Source organism: Prinia subflava, chromosome 18 (genome assembly GCF_021018805.1).
Source record: "Prinia subflava isolate CZ2003 ecotype Zambia chromosome 18, Cam_Psub_1.2, whole genome shotgun sequence".
Taxonomy (NCBI): Eukaryota; Metazoa; Chordata; class Aves; order Passeriformes; family Cisticolidae; genus Prinia; species Prinia subflava.
In genome coordinates this window covers 10,742,493-10,766,241 of record NC_086264.1, presented here as the reverse complement: position 1 = coordinate 10,766,241, position 23,749 = coordinate 10,742,493, and the positions used below count along the sequence as shown (strand labels likewise).

The 23,749-nt window shown below is 38.8% G+C and overlaps 1 protein-coding gene across 3 annotated transcripts in view; it reads left to right on the top strand.

Annotated features, from left to right (window-relative positions):
• INPP4B (inositol polyphosphate-4-phosphatase type II B) overlaps positions 1-23,749 on the top strand; it is a 221,803-nt gene that overhangs the window by 128,130 nt on the left and 69,924 nt on the right. For all 3 annotated transcript variants that reach the window (XM_063415120.1, XM_063415119.1, XM_063415121.1), the window contains 5 exons: positions 12,945-12,995; positions 16,265-16,344; positions 17,722-17,833; positions 19,812-19,884; positions 23,586-23,733. In XM_063415120.1, the coding sequence (XP_063271190.1) occupies positions 12,945-12,995; positions 16,265-16,344; positions 17,722-17,833; positions 19,812-19,884; positions 23,586-23,733 (464 nt within the window). The remainder of the gene's footprint in view (positions 1-12,944; positions 12,996-16,264; positions 16,345-17,721; positions 17,834-19,811; positions 19,885-23,585; positions 23,734-23,749) is intronic.

Sequence of the window (23,749 nt, the reverse complement as noted above, 5' to 3'; positions counted from 1 at the left end):
GGAAGCAAATCCACCTCAGCTGGCACATGACTTGTAAATTAAAGAAGGGTCTGGATGCTTTCTGAGTATTGTGGAGTTTGATTTCTCTCTGACAGAGGCCAAAAATACCCTGTCTGTGTCTTCTTGTGAGAGATGAAGAGAAGGGCTGCTTCAGGAATGTCATGTCTCACAGCACGGGAAGGAATTGCTGTGTGCTAAGGACAAAGGTTCTAGGTAGAAAAATAATTTAACAGTTGAATTAAATTGTGGTGGGAGAAACAAAAGTTTCCATGTCAGGAATGAAAGGACATGGGAAGCAGAGGATTGGTGTCTGGGCACTGCAGTGTGGGCTCCAGCACCTCAGGTCCTCCATTCTGGTATTTAATTTTACACAGACTTGTGTAAAACTAAATCTAAAAAAACCTAAATGGATGGCTTTTATGAGATGGCTGTAGATCAGAAAACAGCTTCCATAAGTGTCTAAATTTTGAGCTTCCTGTTTTAAACCATTGATCTTCCTGCACAGCTCTGCAGCTCTGTCACTCCTGTGCTTCCCAAACAATCTTCAAGGGTTTCACTCAAGGGCTCTTGGTTTCCTCTTGCATATACAAGGGAAAAGGGAAATATCATTAATTCTGAGAATTCTTGGGGTTTTGGGGACCTTCACCTGCCCTGAAACTGTTCCTCTCAAGATATTTGCACCTATTTGTGGAGGAGTTATGGTGTGGTACATAAATCTCTGCCTTCGTGTGCCATGAGCTCTGTGGAGAAGGAGAAGTTTAAGCTCAGTCTTTAAATCAGACCTTTCATTCACACTTTGGTAATCCTGACATTATCTTGTGAAGTTTGCATCAGTTCTGGGTCTTCCTTTTACAAGGATGCCCAGCTGTTGTTTTTAAATGTGTGCTTTCAAGCCCAAGCATGTTTGAGTTTAGGAGTGGTTACTGAAGATCATAAATGTTGCTTTTATTCCGCTCTGATCTTTTCAAAAACAAAAGAGATGGACTTCAACAAAGAGCATTTTATTAATGGCTCTCTGATGATGTCTGTGCTGACAACTTTGGAGTTAAGGTTCTTGCAGCAGTATTAAATGAGGTATTGTTTCGAGATTTTTAGTGCTTGAAGCTGAGCAGAGTGACTTAATGAAATCACAGACTGCAACAGAAAGAAATTAATCTCTTTTAGGCCGTGTCTACTGAAGGTGCATAAATAAACAATTTGTATACTTGGGTTTAACTGCTCATTTTCATTCTTGTACTGAGTAAAGGGGATTTTTAATGGTGCTAACATTTATGTGCAAATAGAACAAATTGTAGCAAATTCTAGCAAATATGTATAGGAATACTTTTTTTTTTTCTGGTTTATTGGTTCTTTTTTAAGAACTTGGACTGCTTATCTGTAGTATAAGAAATAAAAGGTCATAAATCTGTGTAGGGGGTGTTTGTGGGTGGTTTTGGGTTGTTGTTTTTGGGTTTTATTTTTGGGGTTTGATTCTGAATCAGCTTGTACAATTCAGCTGCTGGATGTGGCTTTTTTAAGATTGGAAATCAAATGGGTTTTATTAGAAAACTGGGCACAGTTATGTTATGTTTTTAGAGGAAGGAAGGAGAGGAAGGAGTTCTCCTTCATAGTTATGCCAAATTAGTTCATATCCTGAAATATTTCCTAGAACTAGTTAGATAAAAATTAATGCATTTTTATCCAATGGAGTTTTGTCTTGTTTCTAATCTTTGTTAGAAGGACCCATCTGCGAGATGGTTGAGTTTGGAGAACTTCTTTTGAGGGCTTTTCCAACATTGATGATCCTGTGATTCCACTGTAACAGTGATATTGGATGCAATATGTGGGTCTGTAATAATTTATAGAAAATAAATAAATTATAGAGAATTTATGGCGTGAGCTGGACGAAGTTCTATGAATACAACATTATTTCATGTATAAGCTCTTCTTTGTTGCATATATATTTCCCTTTTGGATGTGAGCTGTGGAAGGGGAAGCCTGTAAACATTAATTTTCCAGAAGCACCATTATCCTGTCAGCACGGGGATGCTGTGTGATTCAGGGTGCTGTATCACCCCCTGTCCTCAAAGCTGAAGAGATTACCACATTTTCACACGTAGAGCTACGGTTCATGTCATTCATCATGGATTAAAATGCTTTTCTTTTACAAATAGTTATTCCCTTTGTCAGGGAAGGAGGTTCTGTTGAATGTGGAAGGGGTGAGGCTGCTCTGTACTTGGATGAATTATGACACCTATAACTTACAGCCTGATGATAAATAAAGCTACAGCACATTTTTGGAAGCATGGGCTATGTGGTTTCTTAAGCAGATAGAATCTCTCCCTGGTTTTCAGAAGTCCCTCCTCAAGCCATTGCATTTTAAATTCAGATTCTATGGCAAGATGTATCTGTTCCTTTGTTTACACAGAAATCAACTCTGTCATTTAATTTAGGTGGCATAAAATCCTCGCTGCAGAAATGTGCATGTGCTCTTTTCATCCCCTACTCTTGTTGTAGGCTCACTTTCTAGTGAATTTCTAACATCATTCTGATATTTGAGAGAACTGTTAAAGATTTAAAATGCAGCTACCTTCCAGAAGCTAATTTATCTAGGATTCAAATAAAAAAAGAATTTATATAACATATAGTAATTCACTTTTCTGAACTAAGTGTACTCTTAATGAGTGGACTGGTTTAGATAAGGCTGTTCACTGACAGAGTATTTTTTAAAAATGCAGTTTGCTCAGTGGCATTGTAACACATGTTTAAAATCTCCTGGCCTGTTTCAAATCTCCTGCTCCCATTCCTGGTGTTAATTTGCAGATATCCTGGGAATGCTGCTGGTTTGGAATCTCTGCACCCCACAGGGTTTTGTGCCTCTTGCTGAGGAGGTGAACGGTGACTCAGCAAGTGCTGCCAGGAGCAGCAAAGGGTGTGAGAGAGAAAAATCACCCTGAGCACCATAAGAGGAAAAAAAAAAGTTAAATATGAAGGGGGGATGCTGTTAGTGGAGTTTGTGGCATGGCTTTTCTGTCAGCTGGTTGTGGCTCCGTTCAGTAAGCTGTATTTGGGAATGTCTCAGAAAATGTCTGGTGGGATCCCGTGGAGGTGGCTTGGCTTGGGACATCAGGAGATTTCCACCACAGGAGTGTTTGTTTTCTTGTGGAAGCTTGGGGCTGAGCTGTGGGTCTGTAGGAGCAGCCAACCTTTGGTTAAATAATCAGATATGGTGGAGAAAACACAGAAATTTTCAGGCTTTCTTGAGCTCCTGAAGGAACCACGGGCCAGGGAAAGTGTCTGTTTCCATCCTCCATCAGCTCATCTAACAGCACATCCATCCCTCCCAGAAAACATTATCTTGCTGAATTTCCAAATAAGAAGATGCAATATAAAAGGAAGAAGGAATCTGTAAGTCATTTCTAGAAACAGAAGCCTGGTGGCCAAATTTCAGACCTGAACAGCTTTGCTCACTATGTTGTTCCTAATAGATGTTTTTATTTGCAGAAAAAGCATCACTGAAACAGTCCCCTCCAAGGAAAGGCCACTTTGCAGATTCAGAAAAAAGTCTGGTTTATTTTTTCTAAGTAGTAGAAATATTTAAATATATTTGGGGCTTACTCTGAGCCCTTGAGTCTTTCTGCATCCTCAGAATATTAATTCAGAAAGAAGCAAAATGGTAACATATACCTAATGTCTTTATCCACACCTTGTGCTTCATAAGAATCAGAATTTAATTATTTAGCTCAGGCTGCTGTGACTATCAGCTCTCCTGGGCCTGCTTATCAGCCTGAAAGTGGGGTGCTCATAACTTATTTGGTTTTAAGTAACATCTCTGCAGGAGCTTGATCACGCCAATAGAAAAGGATTACCATGTCTTGCAGATTGCAGTAATGCTTAAAAAAAAAAAAAGTTAAAATTGACATTGTTGAGGGGGAAAAGGGTTTATCTTTACGTGGCAGTTAAGCACAGTGACACATCCTCAGGTGAGGAAAAGCAGCCTTGCTGTGAAATGGTTTTGAGAGCAAAATCACGTGTGGTTAATGGGGAGGTGATCATGAATGTAATATCACTGACAGAAAAATGAAATGCTCTTCACGTAAACCTGTCTGTTATAGCAGAGAGAACTGTGTGAAATCTGCTTTTTACCTTCTCCTGTAGGTACAGTGTTTATGTTGCTGCATGGTAAAATGGGCCCACGGTGATTCCTGTTTCCAGTGGAACCTCCTTCCTTTATTTGGATTCCTAATTTAGATTGTGGGGGAGATGACACATTGGTCTTGGAACTTCTTCTAAAACCAGCAGCGAATTTATTTGATAAATAAGTAAATAAAATGCCTTTAAATTTCTCATCTCAGAAGAGAGAGAGGTTGTGCAAAGCTCAGAGCACCACCAAAGTTTAGAGATGGCTGATCAGGAGATTATTTGTTTTAGCATTTGTGTCTTAAGGATTTCATTCTTGCTATGCAGGTTTAACTGTTTTAATCCAAGGGAAAAAAACCCCCACACTTTCTCAAATGAAAAAAATAAATAGATTTGTACATTTTCCTTTGTAGATAGCTTTGGAAATGTTTATATTTGGATAGTTGGGGGTGTTTATATTTGGATAGTTGGGAAAATTTATTTTCCCAGGATCTTCTGGAGAAGATTTTCTTCTGAGATATTTCCTTGCCCCCCTCAAGCGTGGATTGTCAGAAATGCAGATGGAGCACGTGGGACACCACAATAATTCCCATGAGAGTCCTGCTGCTCCACAGGTTGGAAGAGCCCTTCTCTATGGAAGTGCAGCTGGAATCTTGCTCAAACAGACTTTTATAAATACACAGATCCTATCTACCAAGGCAAAGAAAATTGAGCTTGTAGGAAGCCCCAAACATTTGTGTGTTCTCTCTCACCTAAAATATATTTAAGCCTTCTATCCAATAAATCTGATGAGCAATTTTAGCCCTAGTTCCCCAAAGGAGAAGTGAATTCCTGTCCATTAGGTAATACCAGCACCAGACCTCAGCCTCAACTATTTTTTAAACATTATCACAAATTGTCAGAAGAACAAAAGAAAAATCCTTGCTGATGAATATTGTTTTCTTTGTTTTGGTGGATATTTATGTGAGAGGCCTTCAGCTTCTACGTGTTAGAGAAAAGTTTGGTGTGTGTAGAAATTTCCCTTAGTTCTCCTAAAAAAAAAAAAGAGTTTGCCAGCATCAGGAGACCAGCATGAGGAACAGAAAATAATGACTTAGCTAAAAGAGCATGTTGGTGGAAGAGCAAATGAATATAAACTCGCCATGAATAATGATGGGCTGTAAATTAGAACATGACTCTCAACTATTATTGCAATCATTTTTTGGAATGACCTTCCAGTCAGAAGGGAGGCAGAAGAAATTCAAATAATTTCAAGTTGTAGTTAAAAAATGGGTGTGAGGTGGGGTTATTATGTGGTGTCTGTGACAGTAAAATGCTAAAACAAATGAGCTGAAGGGTTTTTAAACTCTGTGTTGCTAATAGTTGTTTTTATTGGAAATACCAGGCTTTTTGTTGCTTTTCATACTCCTGTGATGGATTTTGAGGGGAGTGGGGTTAGCCAGCAGATGTGTGCTCCTGATTCCCATATGAATATCAGAGAACCTGGAAAAAAACCATGCTGGAAAAGCCAAGGAAAGAACCTGTACTTTAACCAATTATTTCAGGGGAAACTTGAGAGGAAACCAAGGCAAGGGTGGTAAAAAGCACATGCAGGTCCTGTTCTCTCCCTGCTCCTCTGGATGTCTCACACATGTCCAGCTCACGATGGATGGCTCTGGAGATTTCTCTGGAGAAAATCTGTGTTGAGTCTTTTAAATCTTCACCAAAGTCCTTCCTGCTGCTGCTGCTGCAGGGAAAACCCACTGCTGGAATTCCCTGTGGGACACACCCAGTGGGAAATGAACACGGTCTTAATTGCTCTAAAATGTTCACTTTAGAATCTAAAAATGTATGTTAAAAAGTTACCATAAAACACAGAGTGAGGGATAAAATCTTCAATTTTTTAGTGGGGTGATCTCAAAATAATTGTTTCTATGAGAGCTGATATTTGGTTAGTTTGGTACCTCACACAAAAATAATTCTTTCAAAATATTGAACTTAAAGCTGGCAATGCACTCAGGTGTTGACACAGGGATTTATATATTATATATTAATTATATATTATATATTATATATTATATTTATTATAATCCTTCTCAAGGGAGCTTTGTAGCTTTGTGTACTGGGGATGTGACTGCTCCAAGTTAAATTCTGAGCTCTTCATTTCAGCTTCTCCCATGAGTCAGAGGACAGGGAAATTTTGTGTAGAGGATTGAAAGGTCTGGACTTGTTTAAGGCATCAAGACCTTTTTTTCCATGTTTAATATGTGAATAACCTTTCATCACTTGAGAAGATGCTGCAATATGTTGAGAAACTGGGAGTGTTGGAAATACCTCTACAAGATGCTAATATAAATCTTGTTTCTTTTTTTGTCAGTGGAAATGGCATCATGTTCAATTTATAGTAAGATTTCTTAATGCAATTTTTCTGGTAACAGGCACAAATTATGGAATGCAGACTATAGCATACTCAAAAAAGACTATTTGTTCAGTAATGCAAAAAAAAAAGGGATTTCAATTTGTTTTGTCAGATATTCAAAGTTCAAAAATTTTGCTGAAATTTTGAGGCAGCAGGTCATGGTCTGGAAATTTTATGATGCCATGGAGTTCATCTGATCAGCCCAGTAATAATTGCCTAAATTCACATTGTCTGCCATCTACTGAAGGGAGACTGAGCTGACCTGGGTGTTCATCAAATGAACATTTGCATGTGCTTTTTACCACCCTTAGCTTGTATCCTCTCAAGTTTCCCCTGAAATAAGTGGTTGGAGTCCAAGTTCTTTCCTTGCCTTTTCTAGAATGTTTTTTTTCCAGGTTCTCTGATATTCATATGGGAATCAGATGATTTTTTTTTTCCCTTTTCCTGCCTCAGGCCCTGCGAGCAGTGCTGAGATCCTGCATTCTAGGAAGGCTTTTTCCCCTGAAATTCTGATTTGAGCAGTTGGGTTGGAGTCTGCTGCTTCAGGGCACCAAGATGCTCAGACACACTGAGATATTGCCAGAAATTTGTGTTTTGCTGAAGCAGCCTGCACAGCTGGCTGTGTGGGGTGAAAAAACCTGATAAAAACCCCCCTACACACATATTCCTGTGTCCTATTTTCTTCATCCTTCTGGAGTGAGCATTCTTTGGGATATAATTTGTCGGAACATCTGGATTTCCTTGGCTGCCATTAACTGCTGCCATTTTTGGGCTGTGGGGTCTGTCTGGGGGGTTTTTGGGTTATGGCACTGCAATAATAACCCACAATAATAATAACAATAATAATAATAACAATAATAATAATAACTGCAATAACCAGCCCGAGGTATTTGGGTTTGAGAGAGTAACAAGTCCCCATTGGCAGGCCCATGTACAGGAAGAGCCAAAAGAGCTCAGGAATGCTCCATCTGTAGCTGGCTGACAGAAGCCAGAATTTGCCTTCTGTGAATTTTATTTCACAGGGAAAATGAGGCATTTGCAAGAATTTTGAAGGGGATCTTTACTCTTCAAATTTTGCAGACTTTAAAGGGGTCATTCCTGGAAATTATGGTGGGGAGGAGGCAAGGCTGATTGTAACAGCTACAGACTTAAATGTGTTGCCATATTATATTTTATTAAAATTATAACTGACCAAGCACCTAGGATATTCAGTACCTATTTAAACTTCAGAAGGCTACGTCACATCATTGGGCTTTGAAAGATGGAGGAAAAAGTCTGTAGCTCATTAGATTGTTACCAGAGATCATTGATTGCAAAAACTCCACTGCTTTAAGAACCCAGCAGCTTCTGTGTCAGCCAGCACCCCTCACCATGGGGGACTGGGCTGGGTGAGTGTGTCCCTGCCCTGTCATGGTTACACATTTTGCAGCTGTTTGAGCCCCTGCAGAGCCTGAGCCATCACTTGTAGATGTTCCTGGGTGGGTGCAAAGGCTCTGCTTTCCTGGCAGGGATGATGAGCTCATGGTGGATTACAAGAAGGTTAAACCAGGTCTGGCGGTGCACAGCTTTTCCTCCTCTCCCCAAAAGGCAATGTTCTGCTACTGGCACAGCATCTGTACCCCAAGTTTCAATAAAGAGAAAATTAATTTCGAGTAACAGAACATCTCTCTTCCATGATGCTAAGACCCAAATGTTAATTATCTCTAATTTACAGAGGCCATTTTTCTTTGTCACTTTTAATCTGTCGCATAACCTTACATCTGACAGGCCTTTCTCTGTAGAACAAAAGCTGTTCCAAACTGGTTAAAAAGTTGAGTTCAGTGCTTGTGCTGTGTTAAGAAGATAAATAAACCCTTCCTCTCTTTCCTCTCCTTCCTCCTCCTTCCTCTTCCTCCTTCCTCCTCCTTCCTCCTCCTTCCTCCTCCTTCCTCCTCCTTCCTCCTCCTTCCTCCTCCTTCCTCCTCCTTCCTCCTCCTTCCTCCTCCTTCCTCCTCCTTCCTCCTCCTTCCTCCTCCTTCCTCCTCCTTCCTCCTCTTTCCTCTCCTATTACAGATTATTTAGATTTCCATGTCTGGATTTGGCAGCTTTTTTCTTATTTCCCACATTAATTAATCTATAATAAAAATAATACAGTTATTATATATATATAAATATTTTATAAGTTTAAATTAAATTAATATATAATAAAAGTCATACAGTTATCATAAAACATGGTAGTAATTTTATATAGCTTGTATTCCCTTTTTTTTTCCATCTTTAACTCAGTTTTAACATTTATAGTTTCTTTGCCTATCAGCTTTTCCATTGGAACTGTAAACCCTGCAGTGCTGTGTGCATGTCCATTGGGAAAAGATGAACTGTTGGAAATAATTGTGCACTAAAGGTTAGAAAATCACTGTATTGGTGTTGTCCTGCATTCAGTAAGCACTTATCCAACACAAAATTGATGGAAGTGTTTTACTTTGCTGACTACAATATGTTGACTGAACTATTTAGCAAAATGTTAATCTATATCATGAAAATAAATAGCTGGTGAATGTAAAATACCTTCTTTTAAAAAATAATTTGCTGCATGTACTGGAATGTGTTCTGTCCTGGAAAGGCTGATTGATGTTGCAGAACCCCACAACAATTTTGGCATTTTCATCTCACCCAGCACAAATAGATGAAGCTGCAATTTCTTTGAAAAACTCCAAGAAACAGAAACTCCTGGGCTCTGGTGGGTTAGCAGAGTTCAGTTCTTTTCCCTGAGGGGGCAGAAAGGTGCAGATGTCCTGTGCCAGGGCACCTCCAGGTGAATCCTGTTGAGATCCCACACTGCAGTTTTATTTAGTGAGGTTTGGAATGCCTTCCTGGGAGCTGCTTTGTTGAAGGAGTGCAAGTCAATTTTTCAGTGGCTGCTTTCAGGATCTCTTTTCTTTTGCCTGCTGTGTGCACTCGGTTCCTGTGAGATGCCAGGAGAGTCTGGCAGTGATGACAGGAGTGGATTGGAGCAGCCAGCAGCAGTGAGAACTGGGGAGTCACTGGAAGCTTATTTATAAGCTTATTTCTTTTTAAACAAGAAGTTTATTTATGGAATAAATCCACAGGAGCCAAGGAGAGGATCTAGCATTATTTGTTTGTGAAACTTGAGTGCATTCTGAGCATGGCCTTTGATCATTAACCAAAATGCAAAGGCTTTAATTAAGGGCAGGCACAAAAGATTCATTAATGACAGTGAATAAACCTTCTGGACTTTGGCAGTGCGTGTGAACGTGGCTCAGAGCGCTGCAAATGAATGAAAGAAATGTTCCTTTTAATCACACAGAACTGCCTTCTGCTAAAGGACAGTTCATTAAAGCTGAATTTAGCACCTGTGCCTGGAGAAATTGAACAGATACGTCTGTGACAAATGCACTGTTCATTGCATATTGTTCTGTGTGAGTTAAAGAAAATTAAGCATATCATGAGTGCCCACTCCTGTCCACTGTTGTTCTTCCTGGTGTAAAAAGGTAACTGTATTATTCTACAAACAAAATCCCTCACATTCTGCATTTAGCCAGGGTCACAAGCTGTGTTTCTTGCCTGCCTTTGTGCTCTCCTCTTGTCAGGAGGAGATATTCCTGTGTGTGATATTCCAGGGTCCCACCCCAGCTGTAAATGAACTCCCCCCGCAGATGTTTGTGTTCTGCACAGGAAAACCTGAGCAAATAATGAGAAAACTGAAACTCTAACAGAGTAGTGGATGTTTGGGATTAAAAGCTGGATTTCTGTTTCTGTTTTGTAGTTGGTCTAGATGGGGCCAGCAGGGAAAAGTTGATTTATGACAAGGTTTTAAAAAGTGCAGCAGTTTGTTTAATCAGGAAAGGCACTGGGAAGATACTTGACCTTTCAATTCTCTGTATTTATCTCCATTTTTTCTGTTCCATTTTGTGGACTGGGACTAGAACTGACTTGTTTCTTATGTTTTATAAATGTTTGTGAGCTGACTTTGTGTTTATAATGAGCCCTGTGTGAACATCCCATAATGATACCCCAATAATTGCAGCATTCAGAGAGTTTGTTCAGGAGCTCAACCAACAAACAACCTGAAAGGGATCAGATTTCCCATCTATAAATTTACATCCATGTGGCTGCTCTTTTAATAAATATCAAATAATAAAACTCTCTCTAAAATTACACATCTTGGATCAAGATATTGGATTTCATTTCAAACAAAATATATTTTGGGGAGAAGAGAGGCACAGTCTCATGTCAGTCCCACCACAGGCAGAGTTACATTTGGCTGTCCAGCTACTGGCTAAAAAGGGGTTAAAACCAAATGAAAACAAATATATCTGAACCAAAAAGCATTGCAAAATGCAACAGAATTTATTTTTCCATTTGAAAATCAGGAATATGCTTTTATTATCTGGAAGGCTCTGGGTTAGTCAGGTGTTGACATCCCTTTCCACGTCTCTGTTGGGTCAGAAAAGCAGAAATATCTTCTCCTGAATTGAGATTTTATCCAGCAAATTAAGGAATATCCCATGATTCTAAATGAATGTTGAATTCCCTTGATTACATTAAGCATAAAAGACACTTGAACTTTCTCTTGCTGTGAGGCACAACCTTGTATCATATAAAAACACATGCACTTTTTAAAATACTTGTTGAAGTGCTGCTAGGTTATAAATACATAAATAAATGATGAAGAGGAAGGTTAATTCTTACATTATTAGTTTATTTTTCTTGAATAAATAGCCATAATAATAATTAGAAAATATGAATACCTCACTTTTTATTGGGCCAGGTGTCATTTCTTTGAGGCTGGCACAAGGAACAGCTTTTTAGCATCTTAAAATGTCACAGAATTTTTGGCCTGGTGTTGATACTCCATCTTTTAAGAAAAAATTATATAAATTATAAATTATAAATATATATTTATAATTTATTTTTATATATAAATTATTTTTTCTGCCTCAAAAGGGAAAGATGGGTATCACCAACAAGAGAATGTCAGTGATTTCATTTTCATTTGTGACTTGAAGCATTTAAAGGTAAATTTTAGATACAAATATCATTCTTGAACTTTTTATACTAGTTTTCTGTAGATTGCCAAATGCTTTGGAGTTGCTAATGTATTAATGTGGAAAATCTAAATGTAGAATAGCATCCAAATGAGGACTCCCACAGATTTCTAAAGTGTGCTGTCCCTCATTAAATTCATTATAGCGCTTTTTACTATCTTCAGGCTTTTGTGGAAAAAACAGCGTTCTCACTGTAGGGAATCAAGGGATGAGAGCTGACTGAGAGAAGCTGTGGTTCTGCTTTGTCAGGTCTTTGTGGTGGACTTTATATTGGTGCTTTATAACAATATGTATTTAGAATAACAGACAAATTATCTGTGATTTAAAGGAGTGTTTCTTTTTGTGTGCTAAGCTGCAGCTAGAATAGAACTGAGGGCCGTATTTGAGTACATGGAAAAAAAAATGAGTGTTTTGAAGAGAGATTCACAAAATGAGTTTGAGTTTTACTTAGAAATCAAGCCAAAAGTTTGTTCTTGGGGAATGAATATCTGTTATTCAGGCTAGGTAATCAAACAGATGTGCATGTTCAGTGTATTTTCCCTTGTGTGCTGCTTTTAACAGCAAGTTATTCCAAAGGGCTGGGTTTAGCCCAGGCAGGCCATCGGGGTTTTCTTGTACATTTTCTATCTCATTTTTGCTGTTTGATGTTGTCTGTTCTCAACCACCACTCAACCATAAAATTATAAAGACACTGAAGAAACACCAGGCTGTACCTGTATTTTGGGAGATACAGGGGAGACAGTCAGATTATGCCACGCTTGCTCTTGTGAAATGAAAAAGTTGAGCACAGGGGCAGCTCCACCTTGCACAAAACACGGGGACAATCAGGGGTCCTTTGCAGGGGAGGATTTAGAGGATTTAGAAGATTTCCTTCTCTGAGTGCCTGCAAACATCTCCCACCTCAGAGGTGTGGTGAAGGAGGCAGGGTTCAGGATTTCTGCTGCAGATGCACTGGCAAAGACAAGCACTTATTTGGTGAAAATACTTTTCAGTGTGCTGTGCTCTTTCAGTTGAAGGTGGAATTTCTGTTTCCAGAAACACCTCTAGATGAAGAATTCTGTCACTCAAGTTACAGCCAAAAAAATCTCATTTTAGGAAAGAACAACTGAATGCAGCTTTTCTCCCTTTAGAGACTCAGGGAAGTTCAGACTGATAAAAGGGTAGTGGTGAGAGATTTCCTTTGCAGGAACCAGCAAATATTGTGCTTTAATTTACTGCTTGTTATAAATTATATATACATACATAGCTCCACTTAAATTTAGCTGCAAAATGTCAAAAGTATGAGGGAAGAAAGGCATGAGCACTTCTTTCATTCCAATTGGAAAGAAATAACAAAAAATGTGATGATTTCTTGCCTTTTTTCCCCTCCCTTCTCTCAGGTCCGCACCAGTGTCCTCCCTGATCACAAGGAACCAAGAGCAGATGTTGGGGTAAGCAATTATTTCCATTGATTGTTTGTTGTTTTTTAATCTCATCAGCAGGCACAGACACTCGCTGCTCAACAGGAGCTGACAAGCTTTTTTAATAGCAAATTTTGGTTGAATAAATAAAATAATCAAGGCAGGAGTGATGGTCTCATGGTCTCATGGATTGATGTCGTCCTGTTCACATCTTTTTGCAAATCTTTTTCATCTGGAGCTATCCTGGGACAAGCACAACTGTGCAAACTCCGTGCCAGTGTCACACAAGGAGTGTGGATGAGATGGAGAGTCTGGAATTGTCTCCAGAAGCTTGGGCTGTCACCCTTCATGTGCAGGGTATCAAATATTCCTGCAGCAGGACTTGCCTTTGGTTTGTGTTTTCAGAAACTGAACTGGCACCATGTAGAGGACTCGTTTTTATGAGTAAATCTACAGAGCATTTCACCAAGGTATTGGGAAATAATTCTGTGTTTGAGAGGGCTGAAGCCTCCCAGGTAATGTGGGCACCTGGTGGGGGTGGGAAAGGTTGGTCCTGCTTGAGCTGAATAAAAGAACAAAGGGCACCTGGTGCAGGTGTCAGATCTGTCTGCAAACATGTGGAATATCTGGGGTTTAAATTTTTAGCCTAAGGTGTTGACTTTTCTGCCTTACCAGGGCTTTCTTGGCATAGTTTTCAGGCCTTCAGCTAGTGTTTGAAAAATCTGCAGCTTGGCAGCCAGTTCAATCTTAGTGAAATAATGGATGTGTTTTAACTTTTCATACAGCTTTTATAGAGCCTTCTCTCTTTGGCTAGCTGAGATTATTCATCAAACTACTCAAGGCACGCAGCTTAAGATTTATTGTTGTGACTACAACACTAGCAAAATTCCAAGGGCACATTACTCTGCAATTAGCATTACAGCAGCAATTCTGTTTAAAGCCTGCTTTTCAGGCCTTTCCTAGTCATGTGGGCAAAGTTAGTTGAATTTTTTTGGTTTATAGATTGCCAGTTCAGGCCCCAGGGCAGACTATTGGTATCTAAATCAGTATGGAAAAAGAATTCTCCAGTTTGATATCAGACCCCTTGAACCATTAGCATAATTCTCTTCGTTTTGTCATGGGTTCATTTAAAATTTTATTTGATTTTTCACACGTGTTGTCAAGCAAAGAATTTTTGTTTTCTGAATAAGCATAAAAATATGAAGCAGAGAACTACGGGGAATGTTTTAAGATGATAAAATCATTCACCTTTAATTTCATGGCACTGGAGAAGGAGATCTGACACTCAGACGTGTTTAGGGGGTACAATGACCAAAAATCTTTGACTTGGAGAGAGCAGTGTGGTTCTCTCTTGGCTCTGGTCACATGAGAATTCTGACTCTAGGATTCCTAAATATATTTATAGTTTTATTTCCCTGCAGAAGGAAGCCCCAAGTGGCCAAACCTTTTATCAGTTTCATTCCAAATACCCCTCTTGCCCATTCCCAATGGTCGGGTTTCAAACACGAGCACTCAAATGTCACAAATTGCCAGAATAAAGGCACAGTGCTGTGGACTGTGTTCTTACAGTGTGAAGGATTATTTATCTTCTCTTGGAAGCAGATAAATAATCTGGGCTAAATGTGTGACCACAGAGTTTCAGTGCAGGAACACTGTGGTGTTGGCTGATCTGAAGGAGGCAGAGGCAGCTGTGTGTTCACTCCAGCAAGGCTGTGCAGCACCGTGTGTTGCACCTGGATGTCTTTTTTGTACAAATACATTTCATTTTGGCACTGAAAACTGTGATCTTCGCTTGTGTGGCTGTGTTATTTTTCTCTGTATATACCCTACAGGCCTTTTTAATTCCTTTTTATTTCTTTTTTCCTGTTCATCACGTCCCAGATCCACCCCTTTTCCAGCCTTCCCTGCTCTCAACTCGTGTCTTTTTTCCTTTGCTGCTGAGGAAATCTGAGCCTGTGCCCCTGATGGGGACAAGCCACACCTCGTGACTCAGTTTACCAAATTTCAGAGCTGTTATTTGAGCTGTACATTGTATTTGGGAGAAAATTTATCTCAGTGTAGAGTTTTGCTGTTTGCATTCAGACACTCAGCGTCCTGCTGGCCTTCCTGAGGGAAAGCAGGCTAAAGGAGTTTTACTCCTCTCAGCAGTCACAAATTCTTCTCTGTTTTTCCCTGAAGGGAAAGTTTCTCTCTGTCAGCAGCCTCTGTTGACTCAGAGCAACTTGATTCTTCTTTAATTGGTATAGCCAAGAATGTACATAATTTAGCCCGGAATTTTAATTTGCCTTTCCAACAGCAAACTTCGTGTTATGTAATAAAAAACAAACTTTGCGTCCTTCTTATGGTTTTATTGCAAAAAATTAAACATAATGTCATGATCTCATTATAATTTATTTAGAGCAAGTGATATTGTGTTGTATATTTGAAAGATAAATGGAGAGAAGATGGCTGTAGGCTGTTAGCTTCTTTCCCATTATTCCCATTCCTACTACTGGCCAAGCTGACAAAATGGGATTTCAGCAATGTGTGGAGCAGGATACGAGCAGAGGTTAAAAAATAACCAAAGTGCAAAAGAAGATTTAATCCTTTTTCTTCTTTTCATTTTTTTTTAATGTGTGAAGGGTGATTTTTATAGAAGAAAAAGGTGTAGTGGTGTAGCTTTATTTAACTTCAGGCATCCCAGTTGCATTACCACATTACCTGCACTTTAAACGCAGTGAATAGGTTCACCTTACAATGGAAATAAAGGGAAAAGATACTTAAAACATTGCCAAGAACTGGAGAAATATAACATTTCTATTAATAAACTTGTGCTGAATTCAATTAAAAACACCTTCCTAGCAAATACATTCCCATTTGGAATATGTGGATGGGAGTGACCATGGTTTGAGGAAAAACCATGACAAGAACAACTTTGGTGAAACACTGAAAACTCAGCACTTCTTGCAGTCCAGAAACTCGAAGAATAGAAAGAAATAGATGCAAAATGCAGATACTTGTACTGAATGAAAATTTTCCTGTGGCTGTACGTCTTACAACCTTTTATTTTGCCACGTTGTTAGACTGCTCTTAATAGAAAAGAGAAAGGTTCCTGCCCATAAAACCAAAGTTTTTAACAATTTACTGATAATCATGCTGGAGAGGCACAAAAAAATTCTAGTGGATAGTCAGAATGTTTTATTGAAATGCAATATTTTTCTAGGTACCAAAGAAAGATTTTCTAGTGTGAGACCAAAAGAAGTAAAAAAAAAAAAAAAAAGAATGAATATGTTATCTTTTCTTTCTCCTTTGATTTGCAGCGAAGCTTCCTGGGCTGTGCAACTTTTAGAGTGGGAGATCTGGTGAAGTCAAAGGAGCACCAGCTGACCCTGACCCTCAGGTGAGCGTTTCCCTCTGCTGTAAATCGTGGTGAATTAATAATCCTTGGCATTTCTCATCCAGAGAAAGGCAGCAAAGCTGGGGAAGGGCTGGGGGAGCTGGGAGTGTTTATCCTGGAGGAAAAGGGGCTCAGTGAGGACCTGGTCACATTTTTACCTGCAAGGAGGGGTTGTGAGGTGAGGGCTGGCCTCTTCTACCAGGTAAAAGTAAGAGGACAAGAGAAAACAGCTCCAGGGTGCACCAGGTGAGGTTTAGATTGGATAGCAGGAAAAAGATTCTTCACATGAGATTTTACTGTAAGACTTGGACCTGGTGCTCCTAATGGGTCCCTTCCGACTCATATTCAATAATTCAGTGATTTTATGATTTTATGACACTGAACTTTGCTGTGTATTCTTTTTTCCTGATTCATCACTCTTCATTTTCACTGCTCACACACAGTATTGCTCCAAACACATTTGTTTTGATTCTCCTTCCTCTCTGTGTTTTTGTAATTCTGCTGAACTTACTCTCGTCATTTCCTTTTCCCTATTTTTGCTTGGTGCCTTTTGTTACCCTTTCCTCATTTTTTATGAAATGTTACTCTTCTTTCCTTCCTTTCAAAAAATCCAGCTGTTCAGAGCAAGCCTGGGGAGATGGACTGTGCCATTAACCTCGGTGCTGTGCTGCCAGTGAAAGCTGAAAAGCATTTGGTATTTTTTTATGGAGTTTAAACCCTTGTCTCTTCCAAAAAGTAGTTCAATAATACGCTTTTCTTTCTGATGTACATCTGAATTGTTATTTGGTTTTGATTAATGGGAAATAAACTACTTGGTTATGATATAAGGAATGATAAAACTGTGATAACAAAGGAATTCACCTGGAACTGAATTCCCATTTAGGTCAAGAAATGGGATGGATTCTGAATAATTACTCTGTGGAGGGATTACAAAGGGAAAAGTGATATTCAGATGAGTTTGGTTGTTTTGGTTTTGCAGGGGTTTTATCAATACACTGAGTCCTTTCTTTGTAGATTGTTAGGAGGCAAAGCCATTTACTCTGCAGTGGGATTGCAGATCCTAAGTGGAATATTGGTGCAGAATAACAGCCCTTTATCCAATGGTCCACAAGATCAGGTCTAGAATGAAAACTTGGCAGTGTTCATGGATTTGTGCACCATTTATAACACCCATCCTCAGTTTTGCGATGAAAACTTTCATTGTCCTGAAGAAGTTGCCTCATTGTTAACATTTGGTTTGTGGTGGTAAATCACCAATCCAATCCAGGTGGCTGCAGCTTCACAGAGCAGAGAGGGGACTAAATATTTACTGACAATATTTTAATTGAAAGAATTTGATGCTGCTGCAGTGCCATGGGTTGGGTTTTGTTTGTTTTCCAGAACATCTGATGGTGGAAAGACAGTTGGTACCATTGAAGTGAACCTTGTGAGGATGGGAGAGCTGGAGGAGGGGGAAGCAGAGCACATCACAGCAGACACCCAGGATCAAAAGGTAGAAACTCAGTTTATTGCACAAAGTTAATTAGAATGATCAGTTGTGCCAGATGTCTAAAATACTAATTACCAAATTGGGTTAAGGGCTTAAAACCAAATTTCTGGAGTAAGTGCTGTGTGCACTTATCTCCCTCAACTGAAACAAAAGAGCACAAAAATCTCATGAAAATGTACAGAGTAATATTCTAACCTGAGTTTCCCAGCTCCTTTCCTTTTTCAAGTAAAAAATGGCTTATTTTTATTTCAACTGATTGTATTTGATCACTCCTGATCAAAAAACTGTCCAGAGAGATGCCATAAGTACAGCTCCTCTTTTCCTTGGACAGCTGCTATGGTTTGTGCCCTTGAAGCCGTGTTCATGTTGATTTTTATGTGCAATCTGTGCCCACAATACAGGAACGACAGGAAAACCAAAGAGGAGGTGAATTCCCTTGCAGAGGGGCAGCTTCACAATTTTTTGCAGCCCTAATGCAACATTTTACTGCATAACACTATGGTGCGTTCTGTTCAGAATGAAAGAAAAAAGGAAATATTGCTGCAGGGAATGCAGATTTTTTTTTTGTTTGGAAGTAACATATAAGACTATTTTTGAGAAAAGGACATTATTTTCAATATCTTTTCTGCTTAGCCAAACCAGTCTGCTTCTGGGTGAAATTCTGAGGGTAGATTTTACTTTTTTTTCCCCACTACTTATCTCAGAGGAATTCCCTGCTCTTTTAAAAAAGTAAATGGGTGGGACCACTTCCAAAAAGGCAACATATGCTGTGAAATCTTTCTGATTTTGAGCTGTAAAACTTGCACAATACAGGCAACACGAGCTGTTTTTTCAGCCTTCTCTTTTATTTTGCTTTTCTTCCACTTCAAAATGTGGAATGAGCCTCCTTGCAATTATTTGAGATGTAATTAATGAGCTGTGGCTGGCCTGGGGGAGAAGGAGGGTTTTAATAGCAGAAGTTTTCTAGGGGTTTCTGATACTTGTAAAGACAGACCAGGCTCATGACAGATGAATTTTCTGGGGTCTTTAAAGGAGTCCTTGGTTTGTACAAATCAGTTGCAGCACAGGCTTGGTTTATCTGTTTATACTGAGGATGCAATTGTGAGAACGTCGAGTCGTTGGATTTATACAAAATAATTAAGTTTTGAACTGGATTTGCTCACTTTAAGATAAACTAGGTGCAGGAATTTCTCGTGGAAGAGGAAGGTGATGGCTAAATTCATTTTATATCACCTGGTAGAGAGTACATCTGCCTCAAGTTCTCCACTGAGCTTCTAAAATTGGGGAAGCCCTGGGGACAGAGCTCCCTATCCCCTTTAGAGAATTCCATTTATTTCTGGCTGGGGGTAGGAGGAGCATTAAAAAGGCATTATTTATGTCTCATGTCATACTACATTTAACATAGGTGTACACTGATTGATTTTCCCATAAACTTTTTATACTTTGACGCACTAATCTTATCAAAGCAATATTCCAGTTCACTTGTATAACAAATTACTTCAATCAAAAGATGTGAGCACATTTCAAAGAGTTTTTTGTGCTTCCTACTTTGCTCTTGTTTAAAGATTAATGAAGTGTTTTCTTGCACTGTGCATGTGAAAACTGCTTTGCCTAAAGAAACCTCTTTGAAAGCACAAAGCTTGTCAAAAATTGTTTTAAACTAAAGTGCCTTATTCTTATTAGAAAACTTACTTATTAAGCTAAACTATTCATATCTCTCAACATTTCTGCCCTTATACTGGTAGGAAAGATTCCTGTTTTATTTTGGAGCAGCAGATTTGTCATTTTCTTGGCTATAATTCTGATTGTGTTACAGTATCTTGGAACAGAAATACAAAGACGATAAAAATGTAAATTATAATTAAGACTTGGGAAGTTTATATTATTATCAGTGATGTTTTCAGCCTGCCTTTTACAAACTGCCATGGATTTATTTCAGACCCCTGAATGTGTCACGTTTGTGGTTGTGTTTCCTTTGCAGTGTGCGTTGGTCCGTGAGTGCACAGCCACTGAAGGCCTAAGTGGGAAAGACAACCTGCCCTCCTTAAATGCAGGTAAGAATTCCAACATTTCTGAGAGGTGGCTCTTGAAATGCTGTGTGTGGTCCTGAGGAAATCACACAGGTTTGTGGCAGAGCTCAAATGTCTTTTCAAAGGCTGCACAGATATTTGAGTGTTTTATATTTATATTTTATATATTTGGCATTATCATTTTGCTGAGGAACTTGAAGAAACGTGTGTCAATTCTGCTTTCTGAAGCTGTGCTGGAATCTCCATCTCCTACATCTCTACCCTTCAAGGATTTTCAAGGCAGTGACTTCCATGGGCATGAATTTACATCAGGAGTTTGTTGTGTCATTGCATGGCATCCTGTTAAATAATTATGCATTATTTGGAAGTGAATGCCCCAGACAATCAATCTCTCTCCCAGCTGATGAAGTGGCAGTCTCAGTTTGATCTGGAATCTGTCCTAGAACGAAGGGAGCTGTTGGCAAGGCATTCTCAATTCCAGGTCAACCCTGGGCTTGAGTGTTAAACCAGATCTATTTCTCTTTCATTATGCTGAGAAATATTACACGCTGATATGCTGCACCATAAAACTTTTATTAGCCCCCGTTTATGAGTCTCCATTACTCTGCAGTAACAATGTCACAAATAAGTTATGTGGGTCATCTGAAACCTCAGCGCTGTCGAGAATTCGGTGTTTGCTGCACACAGCTGGGGGAGGAAGGCTGCTGAAGTTTTACAGCCTTTTAAAACCTTTACTGAAACTTTTTCATCCGACTTCTCTGACTTATTGAATCGGCTTTGCAGTCTGAGGGAAGTGCTAAAACCCTCTGAAAATTAAATTCTTCCATATATGCATGAATGCTGTTATGTTTTTTCTGGGAGTTGTTGAGGCTAGATCAGAAAGAGAAAAGGTTTCTTCTTCAGAATGACCATTTATTTTCATCAATTCAAGAGGAGAAAGATGTTAATTGAGGATGTACAGGAACTACTTTTGGCTCCAGAAATTCCTGAACTGGAAGTAGCTGGAGGCAGGGAGGGTTTTTTGTGTCTCTAGATATTTATTTATGGCTTTTTTTGGAGAAAGACACAGAGCCAGTTCAAGGATTTGGTCTAACTCAGTGCAGTTTTTGATTCTGATTCTGTACCTCATCCAGAGTGGTGGCACTTGAAGAAATGACATTTTTGTTCAGAGAACAACATTGATTCACAACTAATTTTTTTCTATTTGTTGCCTCTGCTGTGTGTGGGTTTGACTGGGGGGTTTTGTTGACTCCTTTTGTTTGGGAAAATGCTGTAGGTTGTGAATGTATTTTGTTGGAACTTCCAAGGTAGATCTCATTTTTAGGAATACTGAAGTCTAGACAACATTTTCACATTTATTATTCCCATATATAAACACAATATAAAACCAAACCCCACCCAGCACTAGTAGGGTTTATAAATTCAAACATACCTTGGAATGCTTTTTCTTTTTGGGTCATTTTTTGGGTTTTCAGGGATTTTTTCTAAAGAACTGAGGGGAATGAGCAGAACTGCAGGTGCCTATACAAGAAATGACAGCATGCAGGATATTGGGAAGAGTTTTCACTCACAGGAACTTTGTTCTAATAAATAATTACTCTTCAGTCCATTTCCCGTGCTTGTGGCTCTCTCTTCTCATCCACCATGGTCTCCACTTTCCTGCCTGCACCAGGCACTGGTTCCTGGTTTTGTCAGTCCCACTTTTTTCACTGAATTCCCAATTTCTTTTCTTAGAATATTTTAGCTCTCCTTTTACGCTGTCAGCCTCATTTCCCTGCTGTGCTCATGCAGAGCCACGCTCAGAGCAGCGTGCACTCCTCACACACATTTAGTACATGTGGATACTGCTGTAAACCTTTCTGGTGCTTCCTGCTCCTTCTTGTTTATCAGGCCTTCAAAATGATGAAACTGGAAAAAAAAAAAACACCCCTCTGTGAATCCTTAAAGCCTGTAGGCACAGAAAAGCAGGCTGGCATTCTCTGAAATTTAAATGTTAGGGTAGGGAATTCACAGCCCTGAGTTGTGAGATGCGTGTTGAGTGAGTGGTGCTTTCAGAGCCTTATCACTGTTCCTTCTGCACCCCAAGAGATTGAATTTATGCCTCAAAATCCATTTATTTATTTGTAATTCTGGAGAGTCTGCTGGTTGTTTGCGTGTAAACAAATTGCATACTAAATCAAAAAAAGAGAATAATTGAAATTAAGCAAAATGAAGAAAGCTGTAAATATTATTCCTGAGGTAATACATGTCATATACCTCTGCTACAAAGAAAGATATGAATAGAAACACTGTTAGTAAATTATTATATGGCACAGATAGATATGCTTTGATCTATAGTCAATAGGGAATGAAAATAAAACCAGAGTATTCAATCTTTTATTATTTTTTTAATTCTACTTTCAGGGGAAGCAATGTGAAGGATATTGCATGGAATAAAAAGCACAGAGGTTGTCATATTTAAAAATGAGAATGTCCAAAATATGGATGAGTAAATATATGGCATTGGCTTTTAGGCTTGATGCTGTAGAGAAAACCTTTTAAAATTGGCTTTTCTCTTTTTTAACCACTGCAGTTCATGTAGATTTTGATCCATGATTGCTGTCTAAATACAGGAAGGATTATGTTTATGAAACTTCCACTAATTTTAATAACTTCTTTTTATAAAAGCCAATTCTAGTCTTGCCATTCTTGTTGTTTGGGTGTTTTTACATGCCTGCTGAAATTCTGTTGTAGACAGCTTGTTATAGTTAGAAATGAATTATTGGTGTGATTGGAAAGGAGGATACTTCTGAGATTTTTATGGAATCTTATGTCTTCAGTGGTTCTGTTCATAAGGAAAACATCAAATACTCTGCAGTTTTTACTGACAGTCTCACGCTTTAGCAAAACTGCATATTGGAATTATTTGGATTCTTTGGCAAAAATTCCCAGGCTTTTTTTGCTGAGTTTGTAAATGAAATTTTCTTCCTCAACCCATGGAGATACGATTTGACCATTTTAAAAGACTTATAGCACACTTGAGATTATCCCCATCTGAAAACTCAGACCTGAATCAAAGACCTGAAAATTCAGCTAGCACCTGGAGAGGAGTTTAATAATTCCAGCAACGATAAAAGTCACAACTTTGGATCCATATTTTCAGTGCTGTTTGTCCCTTGCTGCAGTCCTGATGGGTTTTCTGGGGTTTCTTTTCTCCTTTATGGTGATGGGGGAAGATGGGAGGAAGGAGATTCTTCAGCTACATATTTGCATTAGGTTCTCACAGGTAAATGTGTATTTTTTGTGTAAAAGATTCTGAGTGTGAATTTAAGAGCTCTTGGAAAATAAAATCCTTGATAAACTCCTTAGGACCTAGATATAAAAGGGTAAAAAAGAGTCTAATTTGGATTCTCACTACTTTGAAGACCTAAATTCAAAGATTACCTACACTGCTGGGAAAATGAGATTTATTGATGGACTAACAATACTTTGTCCTCCACATGCTGGTATAAATATAAAATAAAATTTAAATGTTTTTAGTAGAATTTTAACAGTTCTAAACCCAATTTTGTAAGCAAAGGGGAAAATAGTATGTTAATTCTAACAGGTTATTGTCATAAATTTTCAGAGCCATGTAACCACAGTAAAGCAATGATATTATATGATATTATATGATATTATATGATATTATATGATATTATATGATATTATATGATATAATATGATATTCTTTTTCCTGTTTGCAGTGTTGAGAAACCCAGTGTGTAAATTATACAGATTCCCTACCTCTGACAACAAGTGGATGCGGATCCGGGAGCAGATGGCTGAGACCACCCTCTCCTTCCATGTTCCTAAAGAATTAATAAATCTGCACATAAAGGAGGATATGAGAAGGTAAGGAGGAAGCAGC